General features: G+C 40.2%; 1 protein-coding gene across 1 annotated transcript; it reads right to left on the bottom strand.

Annotated features, from left to right (window-relative positions):
* Positions 1-488: 488 nt before the first annotated feature.
* Positions 489-13,060, bottom strand: LOC306970134 (four and a half LIM domains protein 1-like). The gene is made up of 6 exons (XM_079565999.1): positions 12,927-13,060; positions 2,317-2,489; positions 1,997-2,171; positions 1,523-1,692; positions 1,066-1,252; positions 489-810 (listed from the first exon to the last, which is right to left on the bottom strand). The coding sequence occupies exons 2-6, from the start codon at positions 2,473-2,475 to the stop codon at positions 659-661; spliced, it is 843 nt and encodes a 280-aa protein (XP_079422125.1). The 5' UTR covers positions 2,476-2,489; positions 12,927-13,060; the 3' UTR covers positions 489-658.
* Positions 13,061-13,402: the final 342 nt, after the last annotated feature.

The raw sequence follows: 13,402 nt of genomic DNA, 5'->3' as shown, positions 1-13,402 counted from the left end.
ACAAAGAAAATGCACATGCTGATTGGACTGAGCTCTGCGGTCTTCAAACCTGCCAATAGATGGCGCCATCACAGGGGAAACATCTACGAGGAGCCTGCCACGAGCTCGCTTTGTGGGACAGTCCGATGTACACAGGTTTCCTTGATCGCAGACCTTTTATTTTTCAAAAGATGGGGGCACAAACAGTTAGGGCCGAACTACAGCTTTGCTTTATATAATATTGTTTCTCAAATGGATCAAATAGGCTTAACATTTTCAGCATTTTTAACAAGTTTGTAGATCTCTGTTGTGTGGAATAATTTTCTCAATTATCGGTGGTGCCAGAGAACATGGTGAAGGGCCGGGCTGAAGTTTAGTTTAATTTCTGTGCGTTCACAAAAAATACTTAAAGTTCATCAAATATTAATTGTAAAAATTGTTTATTCTGTTTTTAAACAAAAGCATGATACAATACATCAGCGAAATGATTTAGCAAAGTGCATAATGTTTATTATAAACTCCTAAATAACATTTTATGGCTTATTGATATGTATAAAATGCATAGAAATTAAAGCAATAACATGTTGCCTCACTTAATTTTTAATATGAAATTAAATCATTTATCATCCACGTAAAACTTTGGATTGTCTCATTATTCACACAGTAACTGTGACAGGCTCTACTTGTTGCCACAGTCAGAGCAGAGGATGTCTTTGCCGTTGGCCACGAATCGTTTGTTGGACAAACTCAGGGAGCAGCGTTTACAGTTGAAGCAGTATTCATGCCAAGAGCTGCCCTCAAAAGTGATGACGTTTACGCCTTTTCCAAATCCTGAAAAGACAAAAGTTATAAAAACACTTTCATTGACTGACAGTTGCCCCTAAAGTTATGACCAACATATTAACTACTGTACTACTGAGAACTAAACTCAGGATTAGGAGTGCTTTTCTATGTCATGGACAATGTACCACAAACTTCAACTTCTGTGAATGTTATGGAGAGCAAATGAACTGATCTGCAATCATTGTGTAGCTTCTGAATATTTTTATGAATTTGACCTGAACTCGTAGATGCATTGCAGCTTACCTGTGATGGGGTTGTGGCAGGCGGCGCACTTCTTGGCCACGCTGCTCTTGTAGCAGTCTACGCAGAAGGCCTGGTCCTGGTGGGTGGTGAAGCTGGTCCCAGCCAGAGGTTTAGAGCAAGACGTACACACAAAGCAGTGACCGTGCCACGGCTGCTCCTGGTACGTCACCCCTCCAGAGGTGATGGGCTGCAGCCAGGAGGACAGACAGGTTAGTTATCAGAGAAGGACATTAGTGGGCACAATTGTTTATCCTATTTATTATAGCATATATATTTTTTGCAGATTAAAACTAAAAAACAAATTAAGATTACTGTATGAGGACTACAACTATGACTTCGGAACAAGACTAGAAGAGTCTTAAGAGAACAAGATCAACGACTGCAGAACATTTTAGTCATAAGACAGAACCTAAATGGTTCGTATCAGACTATGTGTAATGTGTAAATACAAACCTACCTTTTTGCAGCTGAAACACTGCTTGGCGAACTTCTTATCGTAGCAGGAGCTGCAGAAGATGTCGTCACCCTTGGAGAGGAAGCTCTGTGTTCCGATGGGTCGTTTACAGTTGGCGCAGGTGAAGCAATCCTCATGCCACGAGTTTCCCTTGTACTCCATGCTCTCCGTGCCTTCAGGGAAGTAACGAAATATACATGTAAATTGCAAGAACAGTTTGAATGGTCACGATTAGTGAATCACAAAGGCTCCAATTGTTGTAACGTCCGCTGTAAAACCTGCTAACCCTGTCATCTATTCTCGTAAACAGTTGTTAAGCAGTTCAGATTTTGGTCTTCTGTGAAATGCTAATACCTGTGGATATGTTCAAAATGTGCACTGTAGACAGATTTAGAACATATTCTGCAAATGTAATCCTGCACCTAGACCACGACAGACTCCTTCATACTTGTGGTGATTAAAGTGTTGTTAAGTTACCGGCCAGGATGGGTTTGTAGCAGCCGTGGCACCGTGGGGCGTCCTCTCGGGAGCAGCACTTCCCACACAGGATCCTGTCGTCCTTGGTGCTGAACGGCTCTTTGGCCAAAGGTTTGTAGCATTTGGCGCAACGAAAGCACTCCTCGTGCCAGTGCCGGTTCTTATGGGTCAGCTCCTGTTCACAGAGACAAAAGACTCATATCACAATCTTTTGCCATGGTCACGCCTGGTCAGCCTGTTTTCTGGTTCTCATTGAGAATATTGAGAATCAGTGACCCGTTTTTTGTTGTCTTGTTTGTGCGTCACTGTCTGAAACCTACTTTGGTCTCCACAGAGATGGGCCGGTGACACTCGTGGCAGCTGTTGGCACAGAACTTGGTGTGGCAGCGGACGCAAACGGGACGCCCCTCGTTTCGGACGAACCTCTTTCCCCCGAGGTCCTCTCTGCAGTAGAAGCAGTGAGTGCCGCCGTCTGCCATTTTCACACTCTCACCTGCAGGGGAATACACGGAAGTATGAGTATACAGTCAGTGCTTCAGTGACAGACTGGCATGCAGATACTTAAGAGTGACACACGGGGGAGCTGTCGAAGCACATCAGCAGTGACTTTGTTGATGGCAACTAGTGCGGGTCCCAATGACGCAGTTGAGAACCACTGTGCTGTATTTTCTCTCAGATTATTGTTGAGTTAAGCATTGAATAAACCCATAAAACTGAAATAATGATCAAAACGAAATCATTTTAATAGTCGGACTTTGAGAGCCACTTCTTTCTTGGTACAGCAGCATTTTTGCCTTTTTCTGCATTTGTAGTTTCTGTGTTGCACATTGTTTAACTGGATACTGGATACCGGAGTCCGTACTAGACTTACAGCTCTGCTTTAAGTTCATAAATGTTGTACAGACATTCATATTCTTAGAATTAACCAAATTATTTCCCCACCACAAAATTACAAATACTTCCCCCTCACACACTCTGAAGTTAGACCCACAGTCATGCCGTCAAAACCATTAAAATATGCAGTGATTACAAACTTCCTACAGAAATAAACTGCAGATTTCCGGTCGTTTACATCTTTCCTCTGTCATAATAATATCTGTAAAAGTGAGAGGAGGAGCTGTTTCAAACATGTTTTACCCCCACAACACTGATCTCTATGGAAATGGAAATTCCCAAAACAAATTTACCAACAAAACTAGCTTGGCACCATAGAAGAAGAACGATTTTTGAAATGAGTGTTGAGTGTGTCGCTTGAGTGTTTATTTTGTTGGCTACTTTATACTTGAGAGATAATTGGAAACACAGCCATCAGGGATTATACATGAAGTCTATTGAGTTGATACACCCGCTACTCTCGCACTGTCGTGCACTCGGAGGCGGAGTCATGTCAACGTGTTGGGTCCGGAGCAGGTTCACGGTGACTGACCAACAGGAATCCTGCCCCCAGTGCGGTGCTGTGCATCTGCGGGCGGCGGGTGCTGAAGGAATCCCTGGTATGGCTTTTGTGGCTGAGCTTGGACTTCTGACGAGTCCATGACACAAATACAGCTCAGGCCTCGCCCAGGAAACAGAGAAACCACAAAACCGCCTGGTTCGAGAGAGTGAAGAGGGAAAGGGGAAGGGAGAAATAGCAGCGCACGGTTTGGATACTGACTGTGTTCACAAAATTTGGCCATTGCTTCTGACATACTTTAAATTGAATGTCTTTGCCTTCACTTACAAACAAATGCACTATGTCATAATCTTGAATACCCTTCAAACAAATGAAGTTTTGATATTGCTGAGCTGAAGGAAAAAAACATGACGTAAGGCTTACATCACTGCACCAGAGCTCCCTGTTTTCTTTTTGCAAAATGATACTTTTCCTAAGTTTTATTCTCCACTAACCTCAATGCTCTTCGATGCTCTACAAAAAAAAAGAAAAGAAAATGTACCATTCAAAGGCATGTCAGATGCTGAAATAAATGTTCTCAGGTTTGCTACAAATGACTTGCTTTGATATATATCGTCCGGCCGATATATCAACTGGCCGATATATCGGGCTGATGTTTGGGGATTTTACAATAGTGGCTATCGGCCGATCTAGCGGCAAACAAAGCCCATATTTCTGGGACCAATAATAATTGAGACTTTTTGTCAGGGCTTTAAAACGAGTCCTCCCACAACTCCCTCGGCCCCAGGGGAGGTGAGAAACACCGCAATTCACTAAACCTCCGTCAACATGGACATGATGCATGTCATTTTGAAGTGCAGAATCTGGAGAATTCAATCGCTGAGTTAGTTTAAACCTCCATTATAGTATTTCTGATCGCCGTGCAAAAAGACGCAGCTAGTAACAATATGCTATTGTTAACAACAACTAATCCAAGACAGAAACTATTGGATCACCTAAGGTAATAAAATAAAATTGCCCATTGCTGGAGCGGCCAAGTATTTGTTTTTACAGGATTATAGAACAGACAGTTGGAAAAATCTGCCAAAAATATCGGCCGAGCATAGGCCATAGAAAAACCCATATCGGTCAGCCTCTGCTTTGGGATCAATAAAGTTTTCTTAATCTGAATAGCCAGGACGTTTGATCTAATGCTTGCCCTTGTTCACAGTTTCCTGCATAGCTGAAACGAGGAAGTGTCTTGTTTGTCTTAAAGTTGACTCAGGTTTGCAGATCAGGTTAATGTTTCCAGTGACACAGTGTCCTGCTTTACTCAAGGCCTTTTCAAGGCTCGTCTCACCCACAATAGTTCTGAACCGCATAAGTCAATGCCCTACAAGCGACGTTCATTATCTTATCATAGCTGTTTGTCGACGAGGGTGAGGCTAGTTGTCCGTCTTTGTGTCATCAACTTTGTGAAAATGAATGAAGTGCAATGTAATAAGTCCAAGGCACATAAAGTAGTGTTTGCTGAAGCAGTTGTCGCGGGTGTAATGCTGCTCAGCTATCAACTCAGCGTATAATGTTATCTGATGGGAGCAAACAATGTGCAGGAAGGAGCAAGTATTCAGGGCTGGAGAAGAGGAATCCATCAAATCCGTCTGATATCACCGGGCTTTCAGGGCATTGTGAAAGCACATAAATAAAGTTAACATTACAACTTTAGGTCGCTGTTTGTTTTTACAACTGACCAAGATTAAGCTCCTTGTGTGAAAAGTTGCATGTGTGCTTAAATCTTTGAACACGTTAATGTGTGTATTTAATTTATATTCATGAATTCAGTATTGGTAAAAGCTTATTTTGGCCCGGTTGTTGCTCCCTTTTGAAGCATTCGTCTGGGAATCAACATGTCGCAAGTTCCTGCCAGTCTGAGCAACACACATGAACTCATACTGCTGTGAAAGCTGTGCTCTTAAATCGCGCATTCAGGACATAAAAGCATTCTTGCTCGACTATTACAGGACTTACTTCCAGCTGGGGACATGCAACTGTTTTCCATAAACTTACAATGCAGTGCCTTGGACCTATTTTGAGATTTACACAACGGTAAAACCAAGTGCACAATTACCCTTTTATAGGAATAATACAGTAATCCTCCTAGCGTGTATCCTTGCATCCTAGCCTTCTTCCTACATGACGTGTTCTTATTTCTGGGCTCAGGCTTTACTGAGAGGAGCCACAGTGTCGTCAGCTGCTGGTTTTGTGGACTTGAGCTTAAGCCTCGATTTTGGGGATTTTTTTAATGGTTGCCGTAAGATTTCTGAAGTGGTTTGGACAAGGCAATGAAATGTACTCTTATTAATGCTAATTCGACCACCAAGAGACACTGTTAAATGTTCATGTGACTGAAGAGAAGTCTGGGCTGTTCGTATTAAAACAAAACCTTCCTTTGTGCTGAATATTGTTTATAACCAGCCGCATATAGATAAGTGCCCAAGTAGATGATGAAGTTTACTGTAGGTCAAACCAAGATACCGTTATGTTACTTGGCTTAAGTATGATATTTAAAGTGAGTATTTAAAGTGTTGTTGAAGACCAGCAATCCCAATCCTGGTTAAATACTTAATTGTGTTTCTAAATTTGCATTTTAAAATCTTGACATTTGTAATTTTGAATTTTTTTCCAACTTTTTGTGGGAAATCAAATCATGTATTGTGCAGTGGGACATAGTTATTTTAGGGAAAGGAATCAAAGTGTGATTTTGCAATTGCAGATTACATGAACAATAGACCAGGATGAATGAGAGCGTGTTTGCGAGAGCGATAGCAGGACAACAGTCCGTTACTCTGGTGTGGCGTGGGACCCGTGCATGTCCATTAACATTGTACTGTTCCTAACAAGTGAACATCCATGATTAAATAAATATAATAAATATATATTCAATTAGCAAATTCCAAACACTTGAATTGCATTTTTGATTCGAGTGTAATTCATTTTGGAGCCCCATTGTGCAGCATTTATGTGAGCTTGGGAATCTCTTGTTTTGTTCAAAACGCTTGACTTTTGGCAGAAGTCACCACAGTAACAGCCATAATAATGTGTGCAGTCTGTTGCTTGTTGCTCTTTCATTAAACTCTTAATAAATGGGTGCTGCTCATTTACTGAAGGGCAAACTTTTCCCACTGTAATTTAACTAACAGCCACTTTACTGTCACAATTAGGACCTGGGCAGTTTGCAGATCTATGTTGTAAAATAGCACAAAGAGGTGACATCATGCAGCAAAATCACATGCAATGTGAAGCAGAAACAGGTCTTTTTTATTATATATTGTTCTTTTTCAACGATTCAACTTCAGGACCAACACCCAAAAGTAATGGGATTTTTCTCTCCCTCTAATATATATAATATAAATAATAATATCAATATTTCTTCAGTAAAACATCATTAATACATTGGTTACTTTTTATACTTTCCACTATCTTTTACTAAGAAAGCTTCACATTACAGATGAAAATGAAATAAAGTTTGGGACAATCCACTTTTGTCACGATCCGATACATATCACGATACCCAGGGGCCGATTTGATATTGCGATGCAGTAAGTAATTATGATTATGATAAAAATGATGTTACCTCAAAAAGTCAAGTTTATAAACCAAATGCCATGTGGCATTTATTGAAGTGTTAAGATTGAAAAGTACATTAACACAAAAAAGAACAAAGTGCTGTGTAACGTTACTGTAAAACAAAGGAGTGATGATGAAAATGCCTCCAATCACAAGTATTCAAAGTATTGCGATACTTGATAAAGTATCAATACTTGGTATTGCAGCACAAAGTATTGCGATCCGATATTTTGTTCCAGCCATATTAATTAATGTTACCCAACACTAAACTGTAAAACATTAAACTTACAGACTTTCACTTTAAGAATGACTTATTGGATCTTTTATTACAATGTCTTGTTTGGAATTAACAGCATTAAGTTAAGTTATACTTCATGAATCCCCGTGGGGAAATTCGTTCTCTGCATTTGACCGATCCTCAAAACCGCGGGGGCGACCCGTCGGAGCAGTGAGCGCTCAGGGACCCGTCTCCAGATGTGAAGCCAGGCTCATGGTCAGAAACACCTGGCAGGAGGATTAACCTATTGTACATGTTTTTAGTGATAAGGGAAGAGTCCTCCTATAGCATATTCACCAAGTACTTATTAGTGTAGTAGTAGTAATTATTTGGAGGACTACTTTTACTTTTACTGGACCAAATCTATTCAAACGTTACTCTTACTTGAGTAAACACTTTGACCTCCTCAGGCTGTCCGTTCAGAGGACTTGAATATGCAAAGTTATTATACTTTGTTGACCCAGTGTAACAATGTAATACAAGTACAACATTCATTTGTAGTATGTGAATGCAGCCTATTCCTATCGCACATTTGTTGGCATCTGCTCGTGCATCTGTGCTGGCATGAGCTTATCTCTGAAGAATGTGTTGAAGAAATGGGAAACAGGAAGCCCATCGTGATGGTGAGGCTGGCAGAGCAGAAGTTTAAAAACAGATAAATTTGTGTCTTGAAGGCAAAATGAGGGTGCATTTAAAACCACTGTTATTTACGATACAGCTACAGGGGCCGGATCTGTGTTAGACTTTATAGGCTTGAACTTACTGTGCTGTGCACTCAGGAATCACTGAACCTTCCTGGACCATGAAACATTTACCAAAATGTTTTAATTCTTGACTAGAAATGTGCCTTCAAGGCATTTCTCCTTGGGTCTCATTCATGACACATTCGTACGCACACATTTGTTCCTAAGGCTGCCTTTGAAAGATATTTGATATTCACAAATTGTGTTCTGAACTTTCTTTTTCTTTCTTTTTCTGGACAAACAAAAAAAATATAATAAGAGTCAAAATTGACTAGCAATTACAAATTCCTTTTGTTAAATGAATATATACTTTTTTTTTTCACAAACTATTTGATAAAAAAAATCCATAGAGCAGGCCCAACGAAGTCTAAATCAGACTGGTTAGTGCTGCAGCTCCTCCACAAACATGCAGAATAGACTAATGCTCCATCTATTCTCCTAACCAAGAGCCTGACACAGGATCTGGGCTTCCTAATTGGCCAAGTATGGCAGAACTTTTTGTGCCTAGTGCAATGGGGTCTGTCTGAATCTGGCTTTTTATCAGCTTTGAGAACATATTTTGTCTTCAGAACATTTCTCATTACAAGTTTAAGACGTCAGAACAAAAGTGTTGTCATTGATATCACACAATTAAAGTCCCTGACAGACATTTTATCAAAGATATGTATTAGTTCATTGTAGTGTCATTTACAATCAGCCAAGTTGCCTTGCCTTAATGGAAATTATACGTCACTTGCACTGATTGAAAACCCATATCAACCACAAATTAGAAAATAACTTTCACATTTCACACGTCCTCATCTGCTTTTGGTTGTAATCCAAATGTTGGGCGGAACTTCACTAAAACTAGCACCAAAGAAGATCTTTCTCCAATAATGAAAAATACAGCGATTGAAGCTGCCTGCTGAGAGAAGCTAAACATGGGCCGTCCAAAAAATCTAGTAATTGTTTTATTTGGCTCCAAGAGGCCCCATACCAGACGGAGAAATAAAGCAGATACTACAAGGCCGAGTTCCAGTGTCCCAAAAACCAAAGGGGAACACCAGTAACTTTACCCCATGTCTGGTTGGCTGTGATCTCAGTATGCCTTTGTGTGTAGTTCAAGTTGTTGTAGTGGTACTAGCTGTAGTAGTAGCTTAGACAGACTTAGCAGATGTTGTAGTAGTGTAATTGCAGTTGTAGCAGTTAGCAGCAGCATTAGTAGCATAACAAGTGTTTTTTTTATCATTTAAGTTATAGGTTATTAGCAGTACCATTGTTTTTAATGTAGTAATAGCAGTTGTAGTAATCTACTATTAAAGTGATCGTCTGTAAGTTTAAATGTATTACAAATAGATTGCGTATTATTATTAGATTGCGTATATTATTGACCGCCTGGGTCTGCAATTTGATCATATGTTTCTAAAGTCCCTTTATCTCAGCAACTAATCAAAATCCCCAGTGCCATAACTTTAACCAATGAGACGAGTTTTCTTGAACGGCCTATCAATCACGAGAGATGGGAAGAGAGCTTGTATCATCATTTACTTTGAACATTCCTGGGGGGGGGGGCATGACAGTTTATTCCGTGTTGGTACTCACAGAAGAAGAATTCCTACTGTGTGAGTACCAACTGTGAGTAGCTAGTAGCAGATGGGGCAGTAGAAGTATGTATTATAAGGCTATGTGAGCCTAGGCCGACTGTGAGATTGAGTTTCTCGCGTTGAAGTGATTCCGTTCCCCTTGTTTTCTTATATAGATGGATGTCTTTCAGAGCCGAGCAGCTGACAAAACCAAATGATGAAGTGAGAAGAAAGCTTAACTGCATTTCCAATGACTTTAATTGACCTAGAACCTGGAAAACAGCACAACACTTCATTTTCCTAAACAAACCTGGTGTTGGGATCCTGTTCAGTTACTTTATTATTGATAGAACTTCATGTTTTGGAACGCTTTAATGTCCTCATCTGGAAATGTGATATTTGCATTCGAAGGGTTACCTGATTCAGAGGAAGTGGGAACCTAAAGTGATTTTAGATCTTAGATTTTTCTCCCAGGATCTTGAGTTTTAGTCTGTTGAGCATGTTTCCAGTTGTTTTTGGAAAGATTCCTGCACTTCAGTCAAAGATATGCATCGATTACAGTGGGGAGGACCTTACGGGACCCTCAGTGCTGTCTCACATTTGACTTATTTCTAAAACTTGTACCACAAATCTTTGCAGTGAAAGGTCAAATGCACATACTGTACCGCGATGTCACAGTACTTCATGCGTTACTGCTTGTGTTACTGCAGAGGGCTGGTCCTTTCATATCCAGCCCTTCATTGGGATCTGTCAAACACTGTAAGCTCCAGTCACAACGCCCCATCATCACCTCTGTCCAGATGTGTTTTCAGATATGAAACAGACGCGCGATATGGCCCATATTTGGAGGAAAAGGGAATAGTTCAAATCTGAAGTCAACCTAAAGCTGTGCAGGGGTGAAAAGGCTGCTTCTTACCACTATGAACTGAGCAGCTTTCACGAACAACCCCTTCTATTTTAAATTACAGTGACATACATGTTTTTCACATCTTTTCATTATGAATCAAATATTGTTCATGAAGTGAGTATCTTATTCTAATCAGTTTTCCAAACATTTTTAAAATGGGTTCTCAGTTACGACGATCTATTATTACATTTACGATTGTTATTCAAAAGTGGCCTCAAAGCCTCCATAAAAGTCTAGGATTACGGCAACTGCATAAGTCTTTCCTCTCAATTGGAGCCTATAAAAACACAAAAAAGATAGTGCTACAGTTTGCATACCATTTACATTGGGCCCAGTTAAACTCACCACAGGCTTGAAACAACTGGGACTTTTTAAGCATGACGTACAGCCAGACAAATTGCATAAAGTTTTACGAGGCCGTGACGTGCTTTATGGGAATGAGTCATGCTAATTTCTTTAACATGCTGCCACCAGATCCCATTCAGAGCTCCCCGTGGCGCTCCCGTCTCTTCTCTGTGTGAGAGAGAGAGTCATGTCTAGGTAAAGGTCAAAAACACGTGGGGCCAGATGTAACCGGCTCACTGTGTGGAAGTACATCACAGTACTTTGGAGGAGGTGCTGTAGAAAGTACTGTAAAAGTATTTCCAGATGTACCCCTGAACATGAATGACATTACGACGTTAACGGTGTCGCGTTAATGTGGCAAAGACGGATTATTGGGCCATTACAAAATTACATGAGGTTAAGAGACATCCTTCAATGCCTATAGGGGCCTCAGGAGCCGTGAGCGAGGCAAGAGTGCAAACCAAACACGCAATACACACTAATATACATATATCTATATATTAATTTTTAATTATTTATTATTTACATTATGTTTAAAGATGAACATAATGGGTTGAGAAAGCATAACTGTATTTTTCCATATAAAAAAGCATTCATATCAAAGATTTCCTATTGTATTATGTTTTTGTAACATACTTTTGGTTCTCCCAGACAAGTCTAAATGTTTAAAATGTGAAGAGCATGCTTGATTAATTCAATAAAAATGTGAGTAGCATTTACAGACTGGGGTTTGCTTTGCTTTGGAGTAGGAAGTACACACATCTAAAAGGTCAGACACAACATCTTGACTTAAGTGCTACAACAGTATTTGACTGTTATTACATCCTAAGACTTTCACGTCTTTTCCTGACTTAAACTCATTTTACACGACTATGCAGGACTGTATTTTGCTGACAAACAAGGTATTGTGAGTGTGTTTTCATTTTAAAATGCAGCACATTGTTGCAAAACATTTCAGCATTTCCATTGTGCTGACTCATACAATTTAATAAGTTCTCCATCACCCCAATTGTTCCTTCTTGTGTTTACTTTGTTTTGACTAATTGTTGATACTCTGTGTGACCTGTCGTTTATCAAGGATGATGATTCAAAGGCATTGGACACACTTCAGTGTCATCACCAGTTTGGCTGGAGGAAAAAGGCAGTTTATGGTGGACAAAATGAATCTCATTGAGTTCTTAAAAGACACTCATCAATAATAATAATGATATATGCTTTGCCCTTACAATTTCAAAGAATGGCAATAAGTAGTTAACTGCAGCACCGATGTATGTTTTTATACTCAGGTGATGCTTTGGGGGTGTTGGCCTATATGAAGTTGTCAGGTAAGCCTAAATAAACACTATACATGAAAAACCTAGGCCTATTGTATATTCATCAATAATGATTTTCATCACATCACACACACATCTATAGAACAAAGATGGTGTTAACTAAATGTTGATAAAGATTTCAACTTATCCAATGCCAAGGTCTCTGTTCCACCGTCAAGCCTGATAAGGTCCATGTCAGTGCCCTCATTGGGACACAGCGCCGCTGCCAGACGCGCTCTACACTCTCACAAGCGGGACAGTAAAAAATAGCCATACAGGAATTTAAATTGACCTCTGCGAAGCATTTTTCAGTCCCAGCGGTTCCATCATAGGGGAAAACGGCCTCTTAACTGGAAACAGATTTAGGAGCAGTCCCTACTTTCTCCTTTTACCTCAACTCGGATCTTAACTCACACTTGCACATTACGGAGAAGTGAAGGGTGAGTGACAGAAGGAGAGCCAACGCCCCAAGCCACTACGGGTTATTTCCTCCCTGGATATTAAAATGTAGAGGTAGGGAAGCAAACATTGAAGAGGACAAACAGTTCATGCAAAGTACAGTAAGACCATTGCGTGGTGACTGTGCGTAAAGTAGCGCGCACTGAGAAAGTTGGCGCAAATAACCAGGAAAAGACATGCAAGATTGCGAATAACCTGTGTATGATGGCAATATCAGAATGAATGAGTATTTCGTTTAAGATGAGATACACAGTGTGCGTGAGAAAAAGGTGAGCTCCCTTCTGTGAGGACCAAAAAGTGAGCGGTACCAACCGAGAAGTCTTACCGGGTTTGGAGGGATGTAGGCGGGGATGCAGAGCAGAGGAGTTCAGGCTGTTCGGAGGCTGCGGGTCCCCGCGATAAAAACTTACACCGACGTCCACTTCATAAATACTGCCATGTGCGACAAGTTCAACATGAAAAACCAGCCCCAGAGAGGAAGTTAGACATCAGGGGTTTCAAACTAAGAGCCAAAACGAAATCGTAATGGTAGATTTCAAATTAAGAGCCTTTCGACAGACTACTCTAAATTTGTTATGTTTACGTACACTTTATAAAAAGACAGGTTTGCATTTTTTTCTCACTTTCTGACCAGAATTGACTTAAATTTTTTCTTAGGTCAATTAAAATTTTAAAACTTTTTAAAAGATTTTCTACAGATTTTTTGATTACTTTTTACAAAGTCAAATATTTGGGAGAATTGCCTTTAAGCTGTATGTTTTGGGTCAAATGTTTTGGATTTTCTTCCACAAGTTTCTCACA

The sequence above is a fragment of the Gobius niger genome (assembly GCF_951799975.1).
Source record: "Gobius niger genome assembly, chromosome: 11".
Lineage (NCBI taxonomy): Eukaryota > Metazoa > Chordata > Actinopteri > Gobiiformes > Gobiidae > Gobius > Gobius niger.
Note: the sequence above shows the minus strand (reverse complement) of the source record. Positions and strands in the feature narration are given on the sequence as shown.

Bases quoted from the DNA above. Each gene is read 5' to 3' on its own strand.
- LOC306970134 (XM_079565999.1), bottom strand. From the start codon at position 2,475: ATGGCAGACGGCGGCACTCACTGCTTCTACTGCAGAGAGGACCTCGGG. The intron at 1,693-1,996 runs GTAACTTAACAA...ACTTCCCTGAAG, and splicing joins CTACAAACCCATCCTGGCCG to GCACGGAGAGCATGGAGTAC. The intron at 811-1,065 runs GTAAGCTGCAAT...TTGTCTTTTCAG, and splicing joins CTGCCACAACCCCATCACAG to GATTTGGAAAAGGCGTAAAC.